Here is a 27,192-nt window from a genome sequence, read left to right on the forward strand (position 1 = left end):
GACAGATGAATGGATAAACAAAATGTGGTCTATACATACAATGAGATATTATCAGCCTTAAAAAGGAAGGAAATTCTGACATATGTTACAATGTGGGCAAACCTTAAGGATATTATGCTAAGTGAAATAAGCCAGTCGTGAAAGAACAAAGACTGCATGATTCCACTTACAAGGTTAGAGCAGTCAAATTCAGAGACAGCAAGTAGAGGTTTCCAAGAGCTTCGGGGAAGAGGGAAAGGGGAGTTGTTGTTTAGTGGGTACAGAGTTTCAGTTTTACAAGATAAAAAGAGTTCTGGAGATGAATGGTGGTGATGGTAGCACAATTATATGAATATACTTAATACTGCTGAATTTTACATGAAAACATGGTTAATTTAGTAAGCAGTTAGACAGCCATGAGCAGAGCAAGGATGATAGGCCAGGTACAGAAGGTCACCAGGATGTAAAGCCCCAGGGCAAAACTGGGCTGGTACCTAGCTCCAGGGTGACCGTTCCTCCCCTAGCACCCCCTGACCTTTCACATCGCTGGTCCTGGGGCTGGGACCCTCCGCTGACCTTTCCTCCTCTGGCATATTGCTGGTCATGTGAGTTAGACCCCCCCCCTCAGAGTGGGAAAGAACCAGGGGGACGAAGAGTAGCCCTGAAGCATTAAGCCCCAGGACAATGAGGCTTTGGTCCACATCAAATACATCTAGGCCTCGTGCAGTCATGGCTGACAGCAGGACCAGCTGCAGTGACAGGTGACCCTGCCCTGGCGCCGACAAATCAGCGGAGGCCACCTGGAAAGCTGATGAAGAATGCATTGAGATTCTCCCCTGATTCATTCTCTCTCTCTCTCTCTCTCTCTCTCTCTCTCTCTCTCTCACACACACACACACACACACACACACACACACACGCCTGAAAGCCTGTCTTTCCCCACCCCTTCCTCCAAGGCACTTTTTTTTTTTTGTCTTTCTCTTACCCCTAAGCTCCAGGGGCTCTTCTTTTGCTGTAACTTGTTTTTTTGAGCCCATTTCCTCTATGGCTCACTGTTCCTACCTCTGTGACTTTCTAAATTAACTTTCTCTTACAATTTGAGTCTTGGCTCTGAATTCTTCCCTTAGCCAGAACTCAGGAACTGAGGTCGCTGAACCCCAGGCCCAATCTCCTGAAACAACCGGTGCCGTTTTCGCCGCCAGCGGTTAGCATGGTAAATGTTGTTACGTGTATTTCACTACAATAAAGAAAACTGAAGGGACGACAACATGGACTACAGCCCCCGTCCTATGGTGCTCACAGCCTCCTGACAGGCCAACCAGCAGGTGGGAATCGTGTTAAGGGAATGCAGACTACAGGTTAATACTGAGAAGACCCAGCCCATTTCACGAAGAAGTTGACACAAGAGGGAGGCCATTACTACTTCCTTCAAATGCTTAAAACCCGTTGAGCAACAGCCTTACAGTCCAGCTGGAGGAACAGAAGGCTCACCTGAAGCTGACCGCCCTGCGTCTGACTGTTGTCAGGGTTGAAACCGAGAAGGCCGCTCGGGCCCAGAAGCGGGCGCTGTGCCGCAGTGCACCCCCAGGCCCCCAGGGGGCGCTCTGGCCGGGCCGCTCCTCCCCGCGGGGACCCTTTTGCCGCCGCGCCCACGTCTGCGCCGGCGCAGTGGCGCAGCAGCCTCCGCGGCCCGGGAGCAGCATGGCGGCGTCCTCCGTGGGCGAGAAGGAGAAGGAGCGGCCGGGAGGCGGGTCGGGAGCGGCCTGCGGCAACAGCACGCGCGAGCGGCTGCTGTCTGCGCTGGAAGATCTGGAGGTCCTGTCCAGGTACTGCCGGAGGCCTGCGCCGGGCGGGGCTCTCGGGAGGGCTGTCTCCGGGGGTTGGCCGGGAGGGAGACCCCGGCGCGCAGAGACCCGAAGACCGCGCCCGCGTGTCGTGGACGCGGCGCCCGCAGCCCTCCCGGTCGCCGGACGGCGTTCCCCCCGCCCCCAGGACGTTCTAGTAACGACAGTAACCCAGGAATCCCTGGGCTGTCAGAACCGTGGCCGGCCTTAGAGATTGCGGATGTGAACCCCTCCGACCGCGGCCACCGCAGACATTGAAAGAACCACCACCGGGTGCCAGGCGCTGGAGGACGGCGGTGAGGGTGGGACGGTGTCGCCGGGGAGGAGCCCACTCCCTGGAAGTGGGAGACACAGGCTGGACCGTGACTTCGTCCGAGGCGTGCCTGCGGCTGCGGCCGCGCTGGGACCAGGTGCCTGTCCCGGTTGTCATCAGGGTGGGCTTCCTGGAGGAAGGCCTGCAGGGCGAGACCGAGTTGACCCGTCACTGAGCGGCGGGTAGTTGGAACAGCAACGATATATATTACTGATTTCAGAGAGGAGGGAGCACACACGCCCGGGTGGAGTGATCAGTTTGGGGTGGCTGCGGTGCCGCGGGTGTGGCAGGGGTAATCTGATGGAATTGCATGTCCTTTTCTTTATTCCGTCATCTTTCATGGTAGTCTGCTAAGTTGGTGCCCCTCTTAATGTCCTCACGTTCACTTGGGTGTGAAAATTGTTTGGGTTCTTTCTCCTAAAATGTTACTCAGATTTGACCTCTTGTTCCCATCCGCACTATTTTACCTCCCATCAAAAATCTTAATGCAGCCTCCCAACAGTTTTAGTTGCCTTTATGCATCTCCGCTGTATCTGTCTGTTTTGCCCAAGAGCGGAGCTATGTTTTTAAAAGCCATCTCAGATCACCTTTCTGCTTTAAGATATTCGTTAGGTTTCCACCTTCTAATGAGATAAAGTCCATATTCTTTAGCTAAGTGTACAATAGATAAAGCCATTCTCCATCTCCTCTTAATCCATCCTGTTATTCCCATTTAGGTCACATCCTTCCGCTCTTCCGTGCCCTTCATTCCAACCTCCTGAATGCACCCCATTCCAGTCATACTTCCTCAGCTCTACTGTCATTCCCACTCCACATCCATCTTGATAAATCATTCATTCATTCATCCGGCTCAGATATCACCATTTCCACAGCCAACATTCATTGACAGCTTTAGAATAAATCTTATATATTGTATTACCTGGCCTACTAATAATCAGCATTTTATCTACTGTGATTTAGTCCTTGCCATAGCGAGCATTACTTACTAGATTACTAGGTCAGCACAATATTAAATGATGTCGTACTGTAAGTTAAATAGTGCATGTGTTTAGTTCACGGGTTAGCCTTTATTAGACTCAAATATTGCTTGACTACAAGTAGGGCACATGGACTCTTCAGGCATCCAGCAGTCGGCACAGTGAACAAGAAACTCGGGCACAAGGCAGCTGTCAGTGCGTTGCCCTGTGTAAATGTTCACAAAGTAATGCAAGTGCTGTATTTCCTTCTGTCTTTGTTGACTTTGCAGTTCCTGGCTGAGACCTTGTTAGTTAATCCTGTCCATGAATACCAGGATGATTTCTTAGTAAAAAGACTCTAGCAAGACAGAGTTTTCAGTTAAATAATTTATGTTTCTGCTCTGTGTGTCATGACTATCTTTGGGACACTAATTGAAGCTTCATTTAGTTTATGTGGAGGGCTTATTCTTTGGAAGTTACTCAAGATCAAGTTAATATCCCGTAAATGCTGACTGGCCCACTGCTTTTCTAAATAGGACCAACTGTCATTTGAAAAACAGTGCGTTCATTCTAACGAGTGCTTTTAGAATCACCGGTCATCCAAACTGTCTCTTTGAGCACCTTGACGTGCCTTAAGTAGGTAGCCATGTAGTTGTGATACAAATTTGTGTTTCATTAGATTCAGAACTAATAATTAATTGGAAAATACTTCTGTTGCTTTTGTATGAGCCAATTCCTGTATGACCCAATTTTTCCACTTCTTGAATTCTGAATCTTCTGTTTGAAATGGTCCTTTGAACTATTTCTTCTTTGGGAGTAATTCTCACCAGAAAGCCAAGTCTAATACTTGATTGGCTTCTAAAATCTTTGCTAAGGAATCTTGATGATGTTGTTGAGTATGAAATCAGTCAAATTAAAATGTTCCTTATTATTTCTTCATTTTGACCAACCATATGGTATGGATGGTAGTGATTAATTTTTCTGTAAATATGTTGATATTGTGAAGAAGTGACTCACCCTTTGGGGAGTTGTGGCTGCTGCCTTTTGCATGGAGTGGGTCTTAGTCTTAGAATTTCAATATATTCCCTAGAATATATTTCATATTCACTAATTTCAGGAACTAAAATCCTTAGCCTGCCCATCCAGGGTAATGGTCTTGGAGAGTTTTTTCTGACATTGGACAACCCAGCAGTCAATCTTGAGTTCTTGCCTCTGGATTGTTGTGCTACTGAGCTGTGTATCTTAGGTGTGTTTTCCTAACGCTATCGGTAGGAGTACATATACTTGATATCCATGTACTCTAGACTTGAGATAGCATAATTAAATAATTTATAAGTTACGTTAAATTTGAGACTAACTTGAAATTCTCTTGTACCTAGATTTGATCAATTTATCCTACTTTATATTTCATTCTTCCCTTGATTACCAAGTATAGCATTTTCTGTGTGGTGAAATGTGCTTACTCACTCACGTAGTGAATCATAGTTTAAATTTTCCTCAAGACCCTCACTGTTTCTGAAACTTCATTCTTCAGTGTTCCACTTGTACAATTGAGGTGCTGAGTTTTCTATTCCTCTAAAGAAGTTGCATTTCCTCTAGTGCTCTTTTTCCTAGAATGCCAAAAGACTTTGATTTCTTGCCCTAGCCGGTTTGGCTTGGTGGATAGAGCATCAGCCTTCGGACTAAAGGGTCCCAGGATCGATTCCGGTCAATTTGTAGTCCTCACTGAATCTATTGACAGGTGATAGGCTTCAGTAATAACCATTGTCTTAAAAGTTCATTTTTCTTTTTCTCTGATTTTCTCTTGACTTATCATGATCTTTTATTTGTTCATCTCTAAAGAAAGACAGGGTGACAGTAGATAGTGAAACTTTACCTCTTCTACAATCCTGGTGGTTGGTGGTGGTGTGGAAAACATGTCACTTTGTGGTTTGCCACCTAAGATTCATTGAAACTTCTCCACAGAATGAGGCAGTTCCAGGTGATTGACTTTGAGTAAAGTCCCAATATGTGACCTGGGAAGCTTGTCATTTTCCTCTGAATGAATTTTTCTCTTGTTTCAAGTTTTTTATGAAAAATGAAAAGTTTCTGGTTGATGTAACCTCTGACTTTTCAAAATAGTGAGTTTGAGATATGGGATATATTTTTTACTATTACCTGATTATGTAGCTTTTCAGTATATTTATTACTTTGTAAAATGAAATAGAATAAGGTAGTCTTTGTAGAAATTTTAAAAATAAAAACATAGATGGATTGTAATCTAAAAGTTTTTCTTAACCTGTTTGTAATTCAGAATTCATTGTCCCACAGAAACCATGTTGATAGTAGTCTTGAAGTTTCCACACCCGTCTGTTAATTCTGTGTACCTCTCATTTATCTCAAGTGTAGTTCAGTTGACCCTTGAGCAATGCAAGTTAGGGGCACAAATTTCCCACACAGTGGAATATCCACATATAACTTTTGACTCCCCCAAATCTAGTAGCCTACCATTTTTCAGAAGCCTTCTGATAACATAAGCAATCAATTAACATATATTTTGTATATGTATTATATACTGTATTCTTTTTTTTTTAAATACTAAATTTTAATTGATTTCGGAGACGAAGGGAGAGGAAGAGAGAGAGAGAGAGACAGCAATGATGAGAAAGAATCATTGATTGGCTGCCTCCTGCAATGCTGGGATCAAGCCTGCATCCCGGGCATGTGTCCTGACTAGGAATTGAACGGTGACCTTGTGGTTTTAGGTGGAGCCACACTGACTAGGCGTACAGTGTATCTTACATTAAGTTAAACTAATGAAGAAAATGTTATTAAGTCATAAGGAAGAGAAAATATATTTTCTTCCTAACCCTTAACTTTGGTTTTATTTTTGTATTTTCTTAGTTATTCTTATCACTTGTATTAGAATTCAAGTGCTAATTTTCACTTTTATAACCCACACATCTAGAAAGTGCCTGGCAAGTAATAGGCACTCAAGAAATATTTGACACATGAGTGTGTAAAGGCCTTCCAGATTGGAGGAGCGCGGGCAGCAGGGTGGGCAGAGGCGTGGGAAAGAGGGCTGCGGCGGCGTGGCGGAGCGTGAAGGGCCTGGTTGCCGTTATAACCGGAGGAGCCTCGGGCCTAGGTCTGGCCACAGCGGAGCGACTGGTGGGACAGGGGGCCAGTGCTGTGCTTCTGGACATGCCCAGCTCGAATGGGGAGGAGCAGGCCAAGAAGTTAGGGAAGAGCTGCGCCTTTGCCCCAACCGACGTGACCTCAGAGAAGGACGTGCAGGCAGCTCTGGCTTTAGCAAAAGAAAGGTTTAGCCGCGTGGATGTGGCCGTCACTTGTGCAGGCATTGCGGTGGCCCTCAAGACATATAACTCAAAGAGGAACCAGGCCCATACCTTGGAGGACTTCCAACGCGTGATCAATGTGAATCTCATAGGCACCTTCAATGTGATCCGCCTTGTGGCTGGTGAGATGGGCCAGAATGAACCAGACCAGGAAGGCCAATGTGGGATCATCATCAACACGGCCAGCGTGGCTGCCTATGAGGGCCAGGTTGGGCAAGCTGCATACTCTGCTTCCAAGGGGGGCATCGTGGGCATGACGCTGCCCATTGCTCGGGATTTGGCTCCCGTGGGCATCCGGGTGATAACCATTGCTCCAGGTCTGTTTGGCACCCCACTGCTGACCAGCCTCCCCGAGAAAGTGCGCAACTTCCTGGCCAGCCAGGTGCCCTTCCCCAGCCGGCTAGGCCACCCTGCTGAGTATGCTCATCTGGTCCAGTCCATCATCGAGAACGCGTTCATCAACGGAGAGGTCATCCGGCTGGATGGGGCCATCCGCACGCAGCCTTGAAGGGAGCGGGCAGACGAAACACACACTCTTCCACCCGTCCTTCCCCTGGCATACTGTACTCCAGCTCGGGAGGAAGCCCGGTAGCCATTTTGTAACTCTGCCCACTAATCACCTTCTGTGCCTAATAAAGTCTATTTCTGACAGGAAAAAAAAAAGAGACCTTCCATTCCCCACCCACTTTTTTCATTAATTAGCTAATTAATTCAATATACAATCCTGTGAGAAGGTTGAGTCTTAATTGACACCAGAAAAAAAAGTATGAGGTTAGCAGGAAGGAAGGTGAAAATAGGGAGGTAAAAATAGCCCGGTGGCCAGGGAGAAAGTACAAACACTAGGGCAGGCTAGTCATGTGAGGTAGCAAATTGTGAAGCTGTCCCCTCCTGCATAATTTCTGAAAAATCTCATCTGTCAACAAGTTTGGAACTAATATATGAATATTACCTGCTAGTCATCTTTTCCTGCTCTATACACTAGTTTTCTTATAGGATTGGCATATCTAGTAAATGAGCTTTCTAGACAGATAGGATTTTATTATAGTGTGTAAGAATCTATAATAATAAAAGCGTAATATGCTAATTATACCAGACTGGACATCCTTTCAGACGAAGCCCGGGCTGCAGGGGAAGCCTGGGTTCCGGGTGCCAGAGGGAAGCCGGTGCCGGCAGCCGGGGGAAGGAAGGCCTACTCTTGTACGAATTTTGTGCATCGGGCCTCTACTGCCTTTTATATGATACCTGTTTGGTTAATTTAAAAATTCAATTAAAGTAGAAAATTATTTAAAAATGACTCATCCATTTCTTGTTTTATTTTACCTTAAAACACATAAAAGGTTATATTTTCACTGATCTTTTTATATAAGACAAGAGATAAGGAACTTTTTCTGTAAAGGGCCAGATTGTAAATATTTTTGGAGGCCATAAGGTCTCTGCTGCAACTACCAACTGCCATTGTAGTAGGAAAGCAACCATAGGCAATATGTAAATGAAGAGGCATGGCTTTGTTCCAAAAATGCAGTATTTATGAAAATTGTAGATGTGCTGGGCTGGATTTGGCCTGCAGACAGACCCCTAATGTAGGAGTTTTTCATGCATAAACCACCCATAATGCATTGGCTGCAGTTTCTAGTTTGGTTTCTTTAAAGTGAAGTAAGAACTTAGGCTCTCATCAAGCAGTCTTAGGGCAGACCTTTGCTGAGTTTTTTACTTTCCCCTGCTTCTTTACAGCTGTTGTTGAGTCTTTCCAAGCATTTAACTTCAGTTTTTACCAAAACAACTTTTCTGTTCACAATCATATTTTATTGGTATTTATATATTGAATATTAATGTATATAATTATAGTAATAAGTAAAACTTACATAAATAAGTTTGATAGCAAACACAGCTAGTGAGAGCTGAAGTCCACAGTCGTAGTGGACTGAGGGGCAGTAGCCATTTGTCCTTAGTGCTGTGCGTACCATGAATCCAGCAAGTCTGGTAGAGATAAGTTAAGAAAGCCTCTAGTGTATTTACTTTGCAAAGAGTTTTTTTGTTTGTTAATTAGTTGGTTGTTTGTTTTTTTTAAATTTTCTCCTATCTCTCTCTCTCTCTCTCTCTCTCTCTCTTTTTAGGGAGCTCATAGAAATGCTGGCAATTTCAAGAAACCAAAAGTTGTTACAGGCTGGAGAAGAAAACCAGGTAAGTGGCTTCTTTTTTAATTCAAAACCAAACCAAACCATAATTTCCACAAGTTTCCTATTTATATTTACTTTGTGTGAGGACAGAAAGATTGGATCATTTTAAGTTACTAATTAAAACTTTTAAATTGATATGTGTATCATTTACATAAGGTAACAATGTGATCAAGAAAATAGTTGTCTAAGGGTTTAGCAGTATTGTTTCCTATAGTTCTAATTGCAATTACCCATTTATTCATTTTTATCTTTTGAATCATCCAATAAAGTCTTGTTAAATGGAGATCAAAATAGTTTCTGGAATCAAAAAGATCAGTGCTCTCATAAACTAGCCCTTTATTGTAGGACTAGAGGCCCGGTGCATGAAAATTCATGCACTTGGGGGGATCCCTCAGCTTGGCCTGCGCCCTCTCTCAATCTGGGACCCCTCGGGGGATGTTCATCTGACAGCTTAGGCCTGCTCCCCGGGGCAGTCAGACATCCCTCTGGCAGCCCGGTAGCCCTTAGGGGATGTAGCCCAATAGGGAGCGGGCCTAAGCCATTAGTCGGACATCCTTAGCGCTGCCACAGAGGCGGGAGAGGCTCCTACCACTGCCACTGCTCTGGCCAGCCCATGAGCTGGCTTCTGGCTGAGCGGCACTCCCCTTGTGGAAGTGCACTGACCACCAGGGGGCAGCTCCTGCATTGAGCTTCTGCCCCCTGGTGGTCAGTGCACATCATAGTGACTGGTCCTTCCTGGTCGTTCTGCCATTAGGATCAATTTGCATATTACCCTTTGATTATATACTAGAGGCCCGGTGCATGAATTTGTGTACCAGGGGGGTCCCTCGGCCTGGCCTGCAGGATTAGGCTGAAATTGGCTCTGCAACATCCTCTGAGGGGTCCAGGATTGCGAGAGGGCACAGGCCAGGCCGAGGAACCCCATCAGTGCACGATCGAGGTCAGGGAGGGACGCGGGAGGTTGGCCAGCTGGGGAAGGAACATGGGAGGGCTCCAGGGCATGTCCAGCCCGTCTCGCTCAAACCCGATTGGCCGGACCCCAGCAGCAACCAGCATCTGCTCCCTGGTCAGTGCATGTCATAGCAACTGGTCGACCTGTCAACTGTCTGCTTCCTCATGGTCAGTGCATGTCATAGGGAGTGGTTGAGCAGCCTTAGCGTATCATTAGTATATTATCCTTTGATTGGTTGGACGGACAACCAGACACTTAGCATATTAGGCTTTTATTATATAGGTGGACTAGAGGCCCGGCACACGAAATTCATGCACAGGTAAAATTCCTAGGCCTGGCCAGCGATCAGGGCTGATCTGTGGGCCGACCGGTTGGGCAGTTGGAGGGCCCTCGCTGGCACCCACCTTGGTCGGCCTGGCCCTCCCCTACCCCCCAGCACCCACACCCCGCAATCTCCCCGCCGCTGCCGTGGGTTGTCTCCCTCTGCGGGGTGACCGGCAAGGCCATCAGGGGGCCCCCGCTAGCACCCACCTTGGCTGGCCTGGGGCCTGCAGGCTGGGGCCAGCTCCTGAATTGAGTGTCCGTTTCCTGGTAGTCAGTGCATGTCATAGCAACTGGTCATTCCACCGGTTGATTTGCATATTAGGTTTGTATTATATAGGATTGGTTTCCCTTATGCAACCTGAATGGAACTAAAAGAGCATACAATTTTTTTTTTAATATATTTTATTGATTTTTTACAGAGAGGAAGGGAGAGGGATAGAGAGTTAGAAACATCGATGAGAGAGAAACATCGATCAGCTGCCTCCTGCACACCCCCTACTGGGGATGTGCCCGCAACCAAGGTACATGCCCTTGACTGGAATCGAACCTGGGACCCTTCAGTCCACAGGCCGACGCTCTATCCACTGAGCCAAACCGGTTTTGGCTACAATTGTTAATAAAGGTTACATATTTTGTGGATGTTGAGATTACAGGTAGTTTTTATTTTCTTTATACTTTTCTGTGCTTCCTAATTTCCTACAGTGAACAGATTTTTTGTTTTCTGGTTCAAGACTTTTTAAGAGTGCACATTTTATACTATGGAGGGGGACACAATTAAAAAAAACTTTTTGAGAGAAAAGGGAAGGATTAACCTTTTTAAAGATGTAAGACAGAACAGGAGACGGTGTCTGATTATCTTAACTCTTCTCCCCCATTATCTTAACTTCATTGTATGATATCTTTTGAGGGCAGAGAAATCTGATGTGCTCTAAATAGAGGTGCCCTAGAACTTGTTTTCTTCAATAATCAATTCCCTCAAGAGGAGAGGGAGAATCAGATAAGGCTACAAGTTGAAAAAAAGCTGCTTGCTTAAGGATATTAGGATTGGGGGTTTTTGTTGTTGCTATTGGTTTGGTTTGTTTTCAGAAAAAGAGCCTAGAGACAAATGTATTATTAAAAGAATCCCAATCTCAGATTCTTTATTATTAAACTTGAAGCCCAATGCACGAAATTCATGCAAGGGGCTTGGCCCCCGCCGCCGCTACGGCCAACTCTGCCTCAGCCCCACTGCCACAGCTTCGTCTGGAAGGACGTCCAGTCTAATTAGCATATTATGCTTCCATTATTATCGAAAACGTGGGGTTAATTAGGAATGTATACAAAACTAGAGGCCTGGTGCACAAATTCGTGCATGGTGGGGTCCTTCGGCCTGGCCAGCGATTGAGACCAATCGGGGCTGATGGGGGCCGGCCGGGGAGGGACTGCAGGAGGGCTCCAGGGCATGTTCAGCCCTCTCGCCCAGTCCCAATCAGCCAGACCCCAGCAGCAAGCTAACCTACCGATCAGAGTTTCTGCCCCCGGTGGTCAGTGCGCATCAAAGCGACTGGTCAAATGGTCGACTGAACGGTCAACTGATCAGTTGGACACTTAGCATATTACACTTTTGTTATATAGGATGAGCAAAAAGTGAAAAATGAGTTTTTACTTTATTTTCTAGGCACTTAGTAAATGCTAGCTATGAACCAGGCGCCCAGTTTATTCAGAAGATCATAACCAAAAGCTGCACTAACCTTTCTTATACTTTTTTTAAGAACTAGCAATTCTTGCCCTGGCCGGTGTGGTTCAGTTGGTTGGGCATCAGCTTGTGCATCAAAAGAGTGCTGGTTCAATTCCAGGTCAGGGTACATGCCCGGTTTGCAGCCTCAACCCCTGGTAGAGCGCATGAAGGAGGCAGCCGATAGATGTTGCACTCTCATATTGATGTTTCTCTCTTCTCCCTCTTTCTCTAAAATCAATATTTAAAAATAAAGAACTAGCATTCTGTGAATTATATCTTATACTTAGTACTGTGTGAATTCCTGTATAATTGTCATTAAAACTGTTAAATATTAGAGGGATATGCCATTTGAAACTTTCTAACCACCATTTGTTTTAATATTCCTATTTTCATATATATAGAGTTTCAAAGTTAGAAGAGACCTTAATGGTCTTCAGTTTGACCTCCCGTCAAACTGATTGTCTTTCAGGGTGGATAAATGAATTAAAGGTTAATGGATAAGTGGAACTAGAATCTAGGTCTTCTGACTTCAGTTGAATAATTTTTTCTACTCAACAATAAAATCTAAAGAGAATTTTTACTATTCTCTGATGGTTTATAAAATAGGTCAAACTGTGTACATTTCTTGAAAGCTGTCATGGAACTAATGTATACTACTAACTTTGGTTAATACAGTGATGGGCAACCTTTTGAGCTTGGTGTGTCAAACTTCGCCAAAAAACTGAGCATAACTCGGGTAGTGTGTCACTTTGAGGAAAAAACATTATTTCGCAAATGTTTCATCCTCAGGAGCAGCAAATGTTTCATCCTCGGCATGCGGCCGCCTCAGCGGCCGCGTGTCATCAGAAATGGCTACGCGTGTCAGTGCTGACACGCATGTCATAGGTTCGCCATCACTGGGTTAATAATTTTTTTTTTTAAATATAGCTTTTATGGAAATGGAAACCTAGGTTTCTCCTCTTGTGACTTGAGAAGAATGGGGATTATAAGCTGATGAAATAGAATGCACCCATATCTGTATTTTTTAGACTTTAACAAATTTTTAATAATATTTTAAAAATTGATTCTGGCCCTAGCTGGTTTGGCTCAGTGGATAGAGCATCGGCCTGAGGACTGAAAGGTCCCAGGTTCAATTCCAGTCAAGGGCACATGTCCAGGTTGCAGGCTCGATTCCCAGTGGGGGGCGTAAATGGGGCAGCCGATCAATGGTTCTCTCTCATCATTGATGTTTCCATCTCTCTCCCTCTCCCTTCCTCTCTAAAATCAATAAAAATATATTTTAAAAAATTTGATTCTGAATTTGGATAGCCATTTCCTTTCTGATATATTATGTCCTACTAGCATAGTAAAGTAAGGGTATTTAGATTAGATTGCAGCTTCTGTAGTCAACGGCAGGTGGGTGATGACAACTACCCTTCATTGAGCTTTTCTATGTGTACTTAACATACATTATATCATAAATCTTCATAACAACTGTCTGTGATAAAGTACTGCTATTTGCCCTTTTCCTAATGAGAAAGCAGGCTCCAAGAGGTCAGATAACTTCCCCTTGTCATACTGCTAATAAATAAAAAACTAGAGATTTGAACCCAAACTTCCTATTTTTTGCTTCTTAACCTTCATAGTTAGTGCCAAAACTTATTTACTATTTTTTTAAATTGCTCTTTATAAACTATCTTCATCCTGAACAATACGATACATGAAATCACAGGTTTTATATGACAGTTACATTTTTCTAATACTAGCACACATGTGTAATTATAAAGTTTTTTAAGTTCTTGGTGCCAACTAAAATAATCTCAAGTATCAAAATTGGGGGAACCTCCACTGCATTGTATTTTTAAAGATAAACTTTTAAATTTTTTCTTCCCTGGGAAATGAATTAACTTGTTTGTTTAGCATATTGCTAGTTCTAAAAGGCTAGTTTTGTTTTGTATGAAAAAATAGCACATAATTACAAAAAGAAGGAAATATTAATATTAATCTGTTTTCCAAAATAATTATAAATAGGCTATTTTTATTTTCAGTAAGGATTAAAAATACTTGAATGTGTTAAAATTTTATAACCCAGACAAGTATTAGATGGATTATTTGTTTCATTGGAATGTAGCTTTTTATTTTGTTGTCTGCTTTAATCAATTATTATCTGACAGGTGCTGGAGTTACTAATTCACAGAGATGGAGAATTTCAGGAACTAATGAAATTGGCACTTAATCAGGGAAAGATTCACCATGAAATGCAAGTTTTAGAAAAAGAAGTTGAGAAGAGAGACAGTGATATTCAGCAATTACAAAAACAGCTAAAGGAAGCCGAGCAAATACTGGTAAGTTGGCAGTCTGGTTCTTTAACAAAGATATTGTTTATTTCATTATTCTTGACAAATAAGTCTACTATTAGTATTTTTTAATTGATTTTGAGAGAGAAAGAGAGAGGAAGGGACAGGGAGAAAGAGAGAGAAACATTGTTGATGTGAGAGAATAATATCGATCCTGCACATCCCCTACCAGGGACCAAGCCTGCAACCTGGGCCCTAAACGGGAATTGAACTGGCAACCTTTAGGTGCACAGGACAATGCCCCACCAACTGAGCAACACCAGCCAGGGCTCTATTATCAGTATTTCGAAATGGCAGACACTTGATTTTCCAAGTCTGAAAGTGACAACTTTTCAGTCTGGTCAAATATTTCAAAATCAGTAAAAATATGTACCAATTTTATAAATTGATTAAAATTTATATTAGTTAGTCTTCCATCCTAAACTAGGTGGGATTAGGATAGGTGTCAAGTGCTCTAGTTTTTCTTTTTCTTGTTCTTGGCTACTGTTTCCAAGAGGCAATTTATTTGCTATTATTTGCCCAGTTATTTCACTATATACTAATTAATGTAATTGTTGTATGGTGGTGTTGCAGACACAGCTGTTTGATTCTCATATGGACCAGACATAGCTGGCATTCTTGACCCTGATAAATCTCTCCAAAATGTGTCAAAATGGGCTCCAATATATAGAAGCCTGAGCAGTTTGGGATAAATTAACCACTCCTACTACAGAAATGACTCCAAGTAAAAACTTCTTTTTTTTTTTTCTTTCCTTTACTTGTTTTGTTTTCTTTTGGGGTTTTTTTTTGCTCCCAAGTAAATACTTCTAATAAAATCTATTTTTATTACAAAAGTAATACAGTGGAACCTCAGTTTTGTTTCGGAAGGCTGTTCAAGAAGCGATGTGTTCGAAAATCGAATCACCTTTCACATTAGAAATAATATAAATTGAATTAATTCGTTCCAGACCCCCAAATAATTTCCTGTTTTGACCTTTCTTACTAGTATATACAGTACATATCTAATATACTGTTTATAAGTAAATACTTCTTTTCTTAAATTTATCAAACTCCCCCATACTAGCCTTAAAGAAATCATTTTCAGCACTCATTCCAGGGGTGTCTTTCAGGTCAGTATGCAACATCTTTGTGTGTTCATATATCACTGCCTCCAAAATGCTGTCACTGGCTAACTGCTTTTTGTTTATCCAAATCAACAACAGTTTTTCTACCTCTTCAGTTGCCTGTGATCATTGCTTCTTTCACACCCTTAGCAACATTAGCACTCTTGGTGGCCCCTTTATGTTTTAAAATTGTACTAGTCTGTTTGATTTCGCCAGCAACAAAAGCATTCTCTCCTTTTTTGCCTGAGAGATGCTTTTTGTCACGCTGAGATATCAGCATGAAAGGGTTGTCAGGCCCAAAACCGAGACATTTTTTCTGTGAACAACTGGTTGAGAAACGAATTGTTCAAGATGGGAGATGTTCCAGAAAGTAGGTTTGCCTATCAAAGGATATTCAGAAAATACAAAAAAAGTAGAAAGAAGAGGGAAAATTGCCTTTAGTCGCACTGCTCAAAGACTGTCACTATTTACAGTTTGGTGTAGATCCTTTCAGTCTCAGGTGTGTACATTTTTTTTATCGTAATTAACAAGGTACTAACTGACATTCTATTACTATTTATTAAAATTAAAACATTTTTATATAATTATATCCTCGTTTAGTTTTCTAACTTTCTGTTACAAAGAATACTTCGATGAATATTCTTTCAGAAAAGCTTTTTTACTTTTGCATTTCGGATTATATTCTTTAGATTAAGTTTCAAATATAATTATTGAGTTAAAGACAGTGAACACTGAATTTTATGATATAGGTAATAGCAGCTGACATTTATTGATCACTTGTGCACCAGGCCCTGTGCTTTACTCTTCACTTGCAGTATCTCAATCTTCATAGCAATTATATGAAGTCATTTTGCATTTTAAAGATGAAGAAACCAAGATTTTAAGGAGGGTAAAAAGTAGAGATGTAACTTAAACCTAAATCTCTTCAATGCCATATTCTTAATCACTGTATTATAGTTGAGGTTGCAAATCCTAGGTTAACCTCAATTTACCCTTCAGTGTACCTTTGTGAGAAGTGTGGGGGTGAGGACAAGTTCATATAGAAGTCACTAAGCATGAAGGTAATGGTAATATATAAATGAATAAGAGATCAATGCAAGAATATATCTTGTAAATTAAAAAATAAATTTTTAGATATTTTATTCTTGAATTAGGTGAAAGAATAGGATGCTTTTGGGTTGGTTCATGGTCTAGATCTCTTCTGAATGATAGAGGACATAAAGAAAAATGTTGGTAAACAATCCAATTTATACGTTATTTCCAGCAAGTAATTTTGTGAATGGAGGCTAATTCATGAATATAATATTTGCTTCATTAAGTATAACTGTGATGTAAGTAATATCCAATGCTGTTTCAGAATATTACAAGTAAATAGTGGAGATTTCCAAATTGGATATTGTTCCTGTGGGATAAGTGATATTGTGAATTAAGCAAAAAACTGCACTTGATATTGTGAAGAATAAACCATATTTCTCTTTAATGTTCTTTAGGCAACAGCAGTTTACCAAGCAAAAGAAAAACTGAAATCAATAGATAAGGCAAGAAAAGGTTAGTACTGCGGGAACACTGAATGACTTTCTGAAAAAAAATCAACTTTTAGTCTCAAGAAACTGATGAGAGTATTATTAGTCATCATTTGCTGCTGTCAAAAGGTTCCAATAAATTTTCATTGTAAAGTGTCAGCTATGTTTTAGTGCTGTGCCCAAGTCTTACATCCTCTTTCAGCTATAAAAAGCAATAATATAAGGCAAGTTATGGCTATGTACTCAAATATGAGTAAAGACAATGGCTTTAAAAAATTGTTGGGAGAAGAGAACTGTGAGCTGGAAGTGAGTGGGATTTGAATTGAGTCTTGAAAGATAGGACAGAGGATGAAAGAAAACATCCATTGGACAGTTGTAGTGGGACTAAGAGCATCATGAAGTTAGAACTAGTCCTGCAGAAACACAGCAGGCCTTCCTGTTCCCTCCAGCTTCTCTCTAGAAGGCTCCCATTTTGGATCTTTTATTTTGCATACTAAAAGTCAGAATTGTAATGAAAACTCTGGCTGCTTCCTTTAATAATCTACATTTAATGATCTCAGACTTATCAAACTTTCCTCTTTTCCTGTTTCAGATAACTTAATATTTGGTGTATGTCTTTCCAGAATTTTTTTGTTATTTTTGTTAATCCTCAACCGAGGATATTTTTCCATTGATTTTTAGGGAGAGTGGAAGAGAGAGGGAAAGACAGAAAGAAACATCGATGTGAGAGAAACACACATTGATGGGTTGCCTCCTGCATGAGCCCCAACCAGGGCCGGGGCCAGGGAGGAGCCTGCAACCGAGGTATGTGCCCTTGACCAGGACCGTTTGGTCCGCAGGCTGACGCTCTATCCACTGAGCCAAACTGGCTAGGACAGGGTTGTTGTTTTTTTAGATCTATAAACACATATATACCAAGAATAGTACAAATACATATGTATACATATATTCTAAAAAAAAGTCAGGTCATGTTGTACATATTATTTCACAGCTTTTTTTTTTTTTTTTTTTTTACTTAAGGAATATATTGTAAACATCTTTCTACTTAGGTCTACTTATAAGCTTAGAGTCCGTTATGTTAACAGTTGAGTGATACAGTGTGAACTGCTGCTCTGATTTGCATATCACTGGGAAATGAAATATTCTGTTCTCTTTTATTTGTGTTCACTGTTGCTTTCAGAATAGTAATAGTATTTAATGGTAGTTAAAAATTGAGGTCATTGAGCATTCTCATGCTAATCTCCCAAATTTAATATTTTAATTATGTCAGCTGATTTTTCTGAATGTCTTGCTCTTTTGTTTAGAAATATATATATATGATTTAAGTCACATTATGCATTCAGATATTATTAGGGAACTCAGATTATCCTATTTTCAGATCATTTAAAAATTAAGTGTTAAATGTAACTATGGTTTATGCATTTATGAACTTCTGTCTTTATAATCAACTCTTGACTCTCTCAGGTGCTATCTCCTCTGAAGAAATAATTAAGTATGCACATAGGATTAGTGCAAGTAATGCTGTGTGTGCCCCACTGACCTGGGTTCCAGGTAAAAATACTTCTCTTTTTACTAGATATATGTGAAAATTCTTACATGACTGTACACAAAAATAGAGAAAAAGATTTAGATATAGAATGTATTTAAATATAGACTTATGTAACATTAGCTACGTATTTTCACATTTTTAAGGTTTTATAAGTAAGAATATAGGTCATTGGTTTTATTGGTTTGGTTTTCTACAAAGCTATTGCCACTAGGACCTGTTTGTTTTATATTTTTTAAATAATAAATAATTTTTAAAAGCACAAGATAATATGTGATGATTCTAAAGCTATAGATTTATATGCCTGTAAAACCCATGCTGGCCAGAAGCCAACTTTTTAGAGCCATTAGGATTTCCACAAAGATTCCAGCCTGGGAAACAGACAATTCCAACTATCCTATCTAATAACAGAGTAACATGTAAATTACCACCACTCCACTACGCCCACGATTGGGTGGCAGGAGGCTGGGGGGCGGGACTCGGGGTGGCCTATCCGGCCATTGAGAGGCACGGATCCGCTGCCACTGAGCGGGGCTACCCTGCGCCTCTCAACGGCCAGATCCGCGGCCGCTGAGGGGGCCTGCCGCGGACACCCAGCTGCGCCTCTCAACGGCAGGGTAGCCAGGTGTCCGCGGCAGCCCCCCTCAGCGGTCGTTGAGAGGCACAGGGGGCGGGAGTCCTGCCCCCTGCGCCTCTCAACAGCAGGGTAGCCACCCTCAGCGGCCGCGGACCATCAAAAGCGGGGGAGCTGGGTGCCTGTCTGCTCCGGCACCAGCGGACAGGCACCCATCTCCACCGCGAAAAGCGAAAGCGTGTAGGGGACCCTACACATGCATGATTCAATCATGCACTGGGCCTCTAGTCCTATCTAATAATAGACAAATATGCAAATTGACCATACCTCCAACACGCCCACAAGCCACACCCACCATCCAATCAGAGCGAGTATGCAAATTAACCCAAACCAAGATGGCTACAGCCACAGAGAGCAAGGTTTCCTAGGTAACAGAGGAAGCCAAGCTTTCTGCCTGCCCTTGCCAGGCCTAAGCCTCCACTCAAGCTACAAAGTTTCAATTATAGAAGGTAAACAAATTCAAACAAATGGCGGCAGAACGGAGCTTGAGAGAGCAGGCCAGGGTTGCCGCCGGCAACAGGGGAAACAAAGCTTTCCGCACACCCTGGCCGTGCCCACCCGCTTAAGGCAACAAAGTTTCAATTATAACCCCAACACAAATGGCTGCCTGCCTCGGAGGGAGCCCCAGGCTTGGCTCCACTCCAGGCTACAAAGTTTCAATTGTAGAAGGAAAATAAATCCCAGATACCAGGGCCTCTGCTTGGGTTGCCAGGGGGCGTGGCCGGCCTGCAAACCACCACAGGCCCCTCGCTCAGGCCGCCCCACACCCCAAGGGAACCCCCACCTGACCCGGGACGCCCTTCAGGGCAAACCAGCTGGCCCCCACCCCTGTACCAGGCCTCTATCCTATCTAATAAAAGAGTAATATGCAGATTGATCATCATTGCAACACACAATATAGCTGCCCCCATGTGGTCAAAGATCCTGCCCCCATGTGGACACAAGATGGCCACCACAAGATGGCCAGCAGGAGAGGGCAGTTGGGAGGCACCCGGCCTGCAAGGGAGGGCAGTTGAGAGGGACCAAGCCTGCAAGGGAGGGCAGTTGGAGGTGATCAACCCTGCAAGAGAGGGCAGTTAGGGGTGACCAGGCCGGCAGAGGAGGGAAGTTGGGGGCAAACAGGCTGGCAGCAGAGTGGTTAGGGGGTGATAGGCTGGCAGGCAGAAGTGGTTAGGGGCAATCAGGAAGGCAGGTAGGCAAGCAGTTGGGAGCCAGCAGTCCTGGATTGTGAGAGGGATGTCCGACTGCCCGTTTAGGCCCGATCCCACCGAGGGATGTCCGACTGCCCGTTTAGGCCTGATCCGGTGGGATTGGGCCTAAACGGGCAGTCGGACATCCCTCAAGGGGTCCCATATTGGAGAGGGTACAGGCTGGGCTGAGGGACAACCCCCCTCCATGCACGAATTTCGTGCACCAGGCCTCTAGTTAGGTAATAAAGATAGAGCACTGAGCGTCCCAATAGCAAACACACAGGACTGGGAAGAGCTGGAGTAAAAAAGACAGCAAAGGAGTAACCAGCTGCAACTATATTAATAGACAATGGGTAAAACATAAGATGGAGACATTAAGGTAGAGCAGCAGCCTTGGGAGGAGTGGGAGATAGTTATCTCAACTTCAGTAATTCCTGATGTTATTTTGGTATTTTGCCATACTAAAAAAACTAAGAGTAACTATATTGTTTGGGGTCAGTAACTGGAATTTGTGAGAAATATTACCAAAAATTTGGTCCAAATCTGGCCCAGTTTTGATCAACCCCAAACTGCTATTTAGTATGCTTTTATGATTGGAAATAAAGATTACTCACCCCTGATACTCCACTGGAAAGTCAAGGAATTAGTCTTTAAATGACAAGATGAATGAGATTGGTTAGAAAAGAGTTTTAATTTAGACAGTTCTTCCATGAGCATTCAGACCTTTCTATCAGGAGAAAAAAAGAAGTGTCATGATCTGTTCTCCCTAGAGTATGTATTATTACTATTTTCATACTAAATAATGCAGTTAAGTTAGAAGAGTCAAGATGATTTTAACTTTCTAAACTTGTCATTTTGAATTTTTGCTAAATTGACAAACTTCATTTTTTTATATAGAGAATAGTATATTATGGTGAAGATTCAGAGAAGAAATAAAAATACATGTATTAAATATATTATCCTCTTAATAACAATTGATAAGATGTCCTTCATATTTCAAAATTGAACGTTTAGCTTGAGTTTTCAAAATGAACCAATCGAATTAAAAGTCATCTGTTTTGGGTTTGGGTTTTTGTTTTGTTTGTGTGTGTTTTTAGGGGACCCACGGAGACCATACCCAACTGATTTAGAGATGAGAAGTGGATTATTGGGTCAGATGAACAATCCTTCCACTAATGGTGTGAATGGTCATTTACCTGGAGATGCACTTGCAGCAGGCAGATTGCCAGGTAATCCTATCTAATAAAAGAGTAATATGCAAATTGACCATCATCCAACACACAAGATGGCTGCCCCCATGTGGACACAAGATGGCTGCCCCCATGTGGACACAAGATGGCCACCACAAGATGGCCTGCAGGGGAGGGCAGTTGGGAGGGACCAGGCCTGCAAGGGAGGGCAGTTGGGGTTGATCAAGCCTGCAGGGGAGGGCAGTTAGGGGTGACCAGGCCGGCAGAGGAGGGAAGTTGGGGGTGAGCAGGCCAACAGAGGAGGGAAGTTGGAGGCGACCGGGCCTACAGGGAAGGGCAGTTGGGGGGGACCCAGGCCTGCAGGGGAGAGCATTGGGGGGGGGACCAGGCCTGCAGGGGAGGGCAGTTGGGGGGAACCAGGCCTGCAGGGGAGGGCAGTTAGGGGCAATCAGTCTGGCAGGGGAGTGGTTAGGGGTGATCAGGCTGGCAGGCAGAAGCGGTTAGGGGCAATCAGGAAGGCAGGCAGGTGAGCAGTTGGGAGCCAGCAGTCCTGAATTGTGAGAGGGATATCAGATTGGAGAGGGTGCAGGCTGGGCTGAGGGATACACACCCCCGTGCACGAATTTCGTGCACTGGGCCTCTAGTATTAATTAAAAGAATGCTTTCAGACAGACCAAAGTTTTGGCTGTTGAACAAGTTGAGGTACCAGATCCGATTCATTTTAATAGCTGTTTTCTGCCAATTTATTCTACTCTTTAGTTTAAGGATCGTTCTAGATGGAGGTTATGAAATTAGAATAAACTGACCTTTCTCTCTCTCATTTGTTAATATGCCATTTTTCTCAGGCATTGGGCTCTCTCTTTTTTTTATTGTTCTAAACATTGGTTTTTAAAATTGTAAGACAGCCCTAGCTGATTTGGCTCAGTGGATAGAACCCTGTGGACTGAAGAGTCCCAGGTTCGATTCCGGTCACGATTACATGCTCCTCCCCGGCTCAGGCCCTGGTTGAGGCACGTGCAGGAGACAACTAATTGATGTGTTTCTCTCACATCACTATTTCTCTCTGTTCCACTTTCTCTAAAGCTCAATGGAAAAAATATCCTTGGGTGAAGATTAAAAAATAATAATAAAATAAAATTGTGAGACATACTGTATAAACAGTAAGAAATACATACTTTGAGTTTAAGATGATAAAGTGGATACACTCCTAAAAAAAAAAACCAAGTTAAAATGAATAACAAAGCTTTGTATAGGCTTTTAATAACTTTATAAAATATCATTTTTCTGAGACTTGGCTCAAGTTTCGCATATAGTATGGTTTGTGCTATTCTTGTATGTTATTTTATGTTTTCCATATGCTATCTTTTATAGAAGTGACTTGTTTTGATTTGGAAGAACATTTTAAAAGTTAAAAAAGGAAAATACTACCTTTTCACCAATCACTTAGTATTTTATCTATTGTTTTCCTCTGTTTTATTTACATTGTTAAAAATGTGCTCTAAACAATATATTTATTTATTTGCTTCTCATTGTAAGGATGCGCCTGTGTTACTGAAAATGCTTTGTAAGCATTATTTTCGTTAATTGTCTAAAGTATAAACTGGGAATTCACTGTGCATTAGTTTCCCTGGATATCTCATTTTTCTCTTTGTGATTTTGTTACGGAAAGGGGACCTGGCTGTTGGAGGATCTGCCTAGGGTCAGCTGATAGTGTGTGGGGTTTTTACTTTGTGCAGGAAAAATTTTCACAACAGGAGTCCAGGTGAATTTTAGAGGACATTTAATAAAGCTGGGGAGTGAAACAAGAAAGGCCTGGGGAAATGAGCCTAGGCTGGTCTGTTTTGGCTCACTAAGAAGTCAGAGAAATGGGGGCCTTGGGGACAGGTTCAGGGGGCTGCCTGGGATGAACTGCTGCCCATTGCTGCCCTGGTGACAGCCTCCTGGGATCCCTTAGAGTTTAGGAGATGCATGCCTGTGGAAGAAGGGGTAGGAAGGTTCTGGTGTGCCCCTAGGAAGGAGAGCCAGTGCTGGGTCCTTTGTCTTGAGGCTTTTATTTCTCTTGCAGGCAGGAATCTTTGGGGAGGTCACAGGGGAGGGTTTCAACAGAATGTTCATCAGTTTTCCAGGTGTGCTCCTCAGGGTCATAGTCTTCACTGATTGGTCAGTGTCAGGGGAGGGGATCGTTAGTCATGGCAGCTGGACCTGGTGTCACCCATCTGGTTTTGCCGCTTTTCTGGGTCTGTAACTGAAATACAACTGAGGCCCAGATGTTATCTCTGGGGAGGTGACCTTCTGTGTCTATAAATAGCTCTTGTCAGTTTGTTCAGCTGTCTGTCTCAGTTTCCTGTTCCACTTGTTCTGGCTTAGTGGCCTGTCTCACTTGTACCATATCATATGCCAGTCAAGGTCTATTCAGGAGGCAGAAACCACACCAGCAATGTGGACAAGGAAATTTTAAAGAATTAACAACTAGTATAGTAACAAGATACTAACTATTAAGGGAATAACAGCTATGGGGAGCAGCTACTACATCTAGTAGCAAGGCAGAGTACCCAAGGTTCCTCCCCATCCCAAGGCCTACGTTCATATAATGGTGCCCTCATTAGAGGGGGTATAGCCATGGCCCACTGGATGGCAGAGAAGTTAGGTATCAAAGGCCAGAGCTGGCAAACAGGAAATTACCCACTAGAATTCCAGCAAGACTTGCTTGGAAGCTACACTTTGGGGTAATGATGAAGCTTCCTGGGAAACCATCCTCTGGGACACCACTGAAACTGGCTAAGAGGTGAGCACCACAAGAGTAAGACAGAAAGCATCAGATCCAAAGGAAGTCAGTTCCTCTGATAGAGTCCCTCCAGTGCCCTCTACTGAAGCTTAACAGTGTGGCTGCTGCAAGGGAGTAATGTTTTTAGGATCCAGGGAGAAGAGTGGATTTGACACTTAAAAAGCAGTTTAAACTTGTAATGCATAGTATAGTATACATTAACTATTTATAATGTATATTAAAAATATATAGAGAGTAATATGTCATCTAACATACAGGTTGGGGTAAAAGTAGGTATACAGTTATTTGTATGGAAAGTAACACAAGAAGCTATAATAATAAAAGGATAATATGCTAATTAGACCAGATATCTTCCAGATGTCATTCCTGACGAAGCTGGGGCCGGGGAGGGGAAGCCAGCCCAGGTCCCGGGTGCTGGAGGAAAGCCGGTGCCCGCAGCCGGGGGGGAAGGAAGGTCTACTCTTGCACGAATTTTGGTGCATTGGGCCTCTAGTAAATAATGAAAAATAATATGTGTTGCATACTCACACTGTAAACCTACTTTTGCTTCACCCTGTATATGTACATACAACCATAGATATAGGAAATATGTGATTTGTAATTATGAATGTTTTGCAAAAGAAAAATTATCTACTGACTAAATAGTTACTTATGCTAAAGTATGATTTTTTAAAAATAAAACAGGTTCTAGTTACTAAAACATTACTCTCTTTCTTGATAAATTGGATCTATGTTAATTTGGCCAAATGTGTTTTGATTTCTAGCCTAAAAAAAACTTACTTCAAAATAATTGCATGGAGGGAAGAGTTCTCTAGAAGTAAATAATTACTAGTAGAAGTGTTTTTATATGTGCTTCTTTCTTTTCTCCAGATGTCCTTGCTCCACAGTATCCCTGGCAGTCAAATGATATGGCAATGAATATGTTACCACCAAATCATAGTAATGACTTTTTGTTGGAACCTCCAGGACATAATAAAGAAAATGAAGATGATGTAGAGGTTATGTCAACAGACTCCTCAAGCAGTAGTAGTGACTCTGATTAAAAAAGCATACAGAATTGAATACTGTAGAATTCTGTTTCTTAAACAATAGCAAACCTATAAAAATAGGTAATATTGGCCATAGTGGAAATGTGCAGCCCATTAAAAATCACAGATATACTTTTTAAAGCCAAAAATCATGATTTTAGTTCTAACTCATTTGTTAAATATTTAGAGAATAATCAAAATTTACTGTTGGGCCCTAGCTGGTTGCTCAGTGGTTAGAGCATTGGCCCATGGACTGAAGGGTCCCAGGCTCGATTCTGGTCAAGGGCACGTACCTTGGTTGCAGGCTCGATCCTCAGCCCCAGTCAGGACGTGTGAGGGAGGTAACCAATCGATGTGTCTCTCTCACATAGATGTCTCTCTGTCTCTTCCCTTCCCTTCCACTCTCTCTAAAAACCAATGGAAAAATATCCTTGAGTGAGGATTTAAAAAAGAAAAATTACTGTTGGGGAAAAAAGATTATTCAATTCAGTGCCTTCTTACCCTGTTCTAGTCCAGTTGTGTTGGACTTGTACATAGTAGTTCTGGAAATGAGATTTGAGGTAAATGACCCATGTATATATCACTAATAGGCCTCCTGGAATTATTTAGAAAATATTTTTTTTAAAGGCAGCATATCACTGAATGTGCATCATATCAAAATATCAAAAACCCTACTGAAAGTGAAGGTTGTCAGCTTCTTTCACAGGAGCAGGAAAAATGCCTCAATTTGTACTATTTGTAATTATTGTAATTTTTAAAAATAAACTAACTTGTTTATACTGTTTATGCATGCATTTTAATTTAAACTACTTCCCGTGTGGTTTAGAAAATTATTTCTGTAAATCCAGTTGCATTTTTTACATTCTTAAGTAGAATTCTGGTGTGTGAATGAATGTGATATAATAAATACAATTGCACTAGTAATCACAGCTGGTGGGTTTCTCGAAGGCCCACACTGACACTCTTTTTGGAAGAAAAAGAATAAAGTGGTATTTTGGGTTTTTTAAATAATTTCTTAAAACTTGATCTTAAAAATAAAGATTTTAGAATATATTTTATCTCAGTTCAATTTTTTTACCTTTGTATTAATATGAAGTAGCTTTAATGACATGCCAAAATATGTAAATTACAGTCATTACATAATGTCCATTACACAGTCAATATAATAAAATATTAGCTGGTTAATTTTAAATAAATGATACGACAGCCAACCAAAAGAAAAGAGGGTGGAGAGAGTTGAAGTAAATACAGGAAAATCTTGGAGCTTGTTGAATCTGGGTATAGGGTATATGGAAGTTTATTGTACTGTTTTCTTCTACTGATATGTTTGAAAATTTTCATATTAAAAACTTACTTTGTTTTCCACATCAGAAGTTCTCCTCATACCCTGTTTTCAAATGCCAAGGAATGGAAAAGTTTCAACTCAGTTCTAAGAGATAGCTTCGATGCTGCCAGAGCTCCAATTTAAGGATTCCAGGCATGGAAAGAGTGTATGGGAACCCATGACGCCAGGCGTTTATTGAGATTTAGGTCACCCGTTAAGTTTGCTAGAGCTGCAATCCTATCTAATAAAAGAGTAATATGCAAATTAACCGTCACTCCACTACAAACATGGCGGTGCCCATAGCGCCAGGGCTGGACGCTGGCGTCGTTGCCATGGTGACGATGCTAGCGTCCCACGCCCAGGCCACAGAGGGAGGAAGGGCTGCCAACCTAACGCTGGGCCGCTGGGCCGGGGGTGAGCTCTGAGCCGCCACCACATGGCGTGGGACATGCCCCCGACCCAGTGGACAGAAACCCAGCTGACAGAACGGGCCGCTGGGTTGGGGGCGTGCCCCCGGCAGCCCCCCGCAGTGTGGCTTGGGCCATGCCCCCAGCCCAGTGGACAGAAGCCCTGCGGACACAATGCAGGAGGTCCTCTGTGCATGAGCTGCAGAGGAAACACCTTTTCTGACTGCTCATTGGCTAAGCTCCCTGTAAGTTGCCTCTCACAGTGTTCTTGGTAACTTGAGTAATAAGAATCCAAGAAGGTGATCTAGGGTTTTTCCACCTCACTCCTGGAGGAAAAACTAAGGTCCGCTGCTGGAGGGGCTAAGAAATGTCATATCCTGCCCTAGCCGGTTTGACTCAGTGGATAATGCCTCAGCCTGCCGATCACAGGGTTTGGGTTCGATTCTGATCAAGGGCATGTACCTAGGTTACAGGCTCCTCTCTGGCCAGGGCCCAGGTCAGGGCTCATGCAGGAGGCAACCAATCG

At 42.6% G+C, this 27,192-nt stretch overlaps 2 protein-coding genes across 2 annotated transcripts; both read left to right on the forward strand.

Moving 5' to 3' along the window:
• The first annotated feature begins 1,659 nt into the window (after positions 1-1,659).
• Positions 1,660-25,719, forward strand: MED4 (mediator complex subunit 4). The gene is made up of 7 exons (XM_079778869.1): positions 1,660-1,805; positions 8,545-8,611; positions 13,754-13,924; positions 16,530-16,587; positions 18,027-18,113; positions 21,030-21,161; positions 24,778-25,719. The coding sequence occupies exons 1-7, from the start codon at positions 1,681-1,683 to the stop codon at positions 24,948-24,950; spliced, it is 813 nt and encodes a 270-aa protein (XP_079634995.1). The 5' UTR covers positions 1,660-1,680; the 3' UTR covers positions 24,951-25,719.
• LOC307104160 (3-hydroxyacyl-CoA dehydrogenase type-2-like) lies at positions 5,157-7,411 on the forward strand. The gene has a single exon (XM_079778870.1). The coding sequence runs from the start codon at positions 6,276-6,278 to the stop codon at positions 6,936-6,938; it is 663 nt and encodes a 220-aa protein (XP_079634996.1). The 5' UTR covers positions 5,157-6,275; the 3' UTR covers positions 6,939-7,411.
• Positions 25,720-27,192: the final 1,473 nt, after the last annotated feature.

Source organism: Cnephaeus nilssonii, assembly GCF_951640355.1.
Source record: "Cnephaeus nilssonii genome assembly, chromosome: 8".
NCBI lineage: Eukaryota > Metazoa > Chordata > Mammalia > Chiroptera > Vespertilionidae > Cnephaeus > Cnephaeus nilssonii.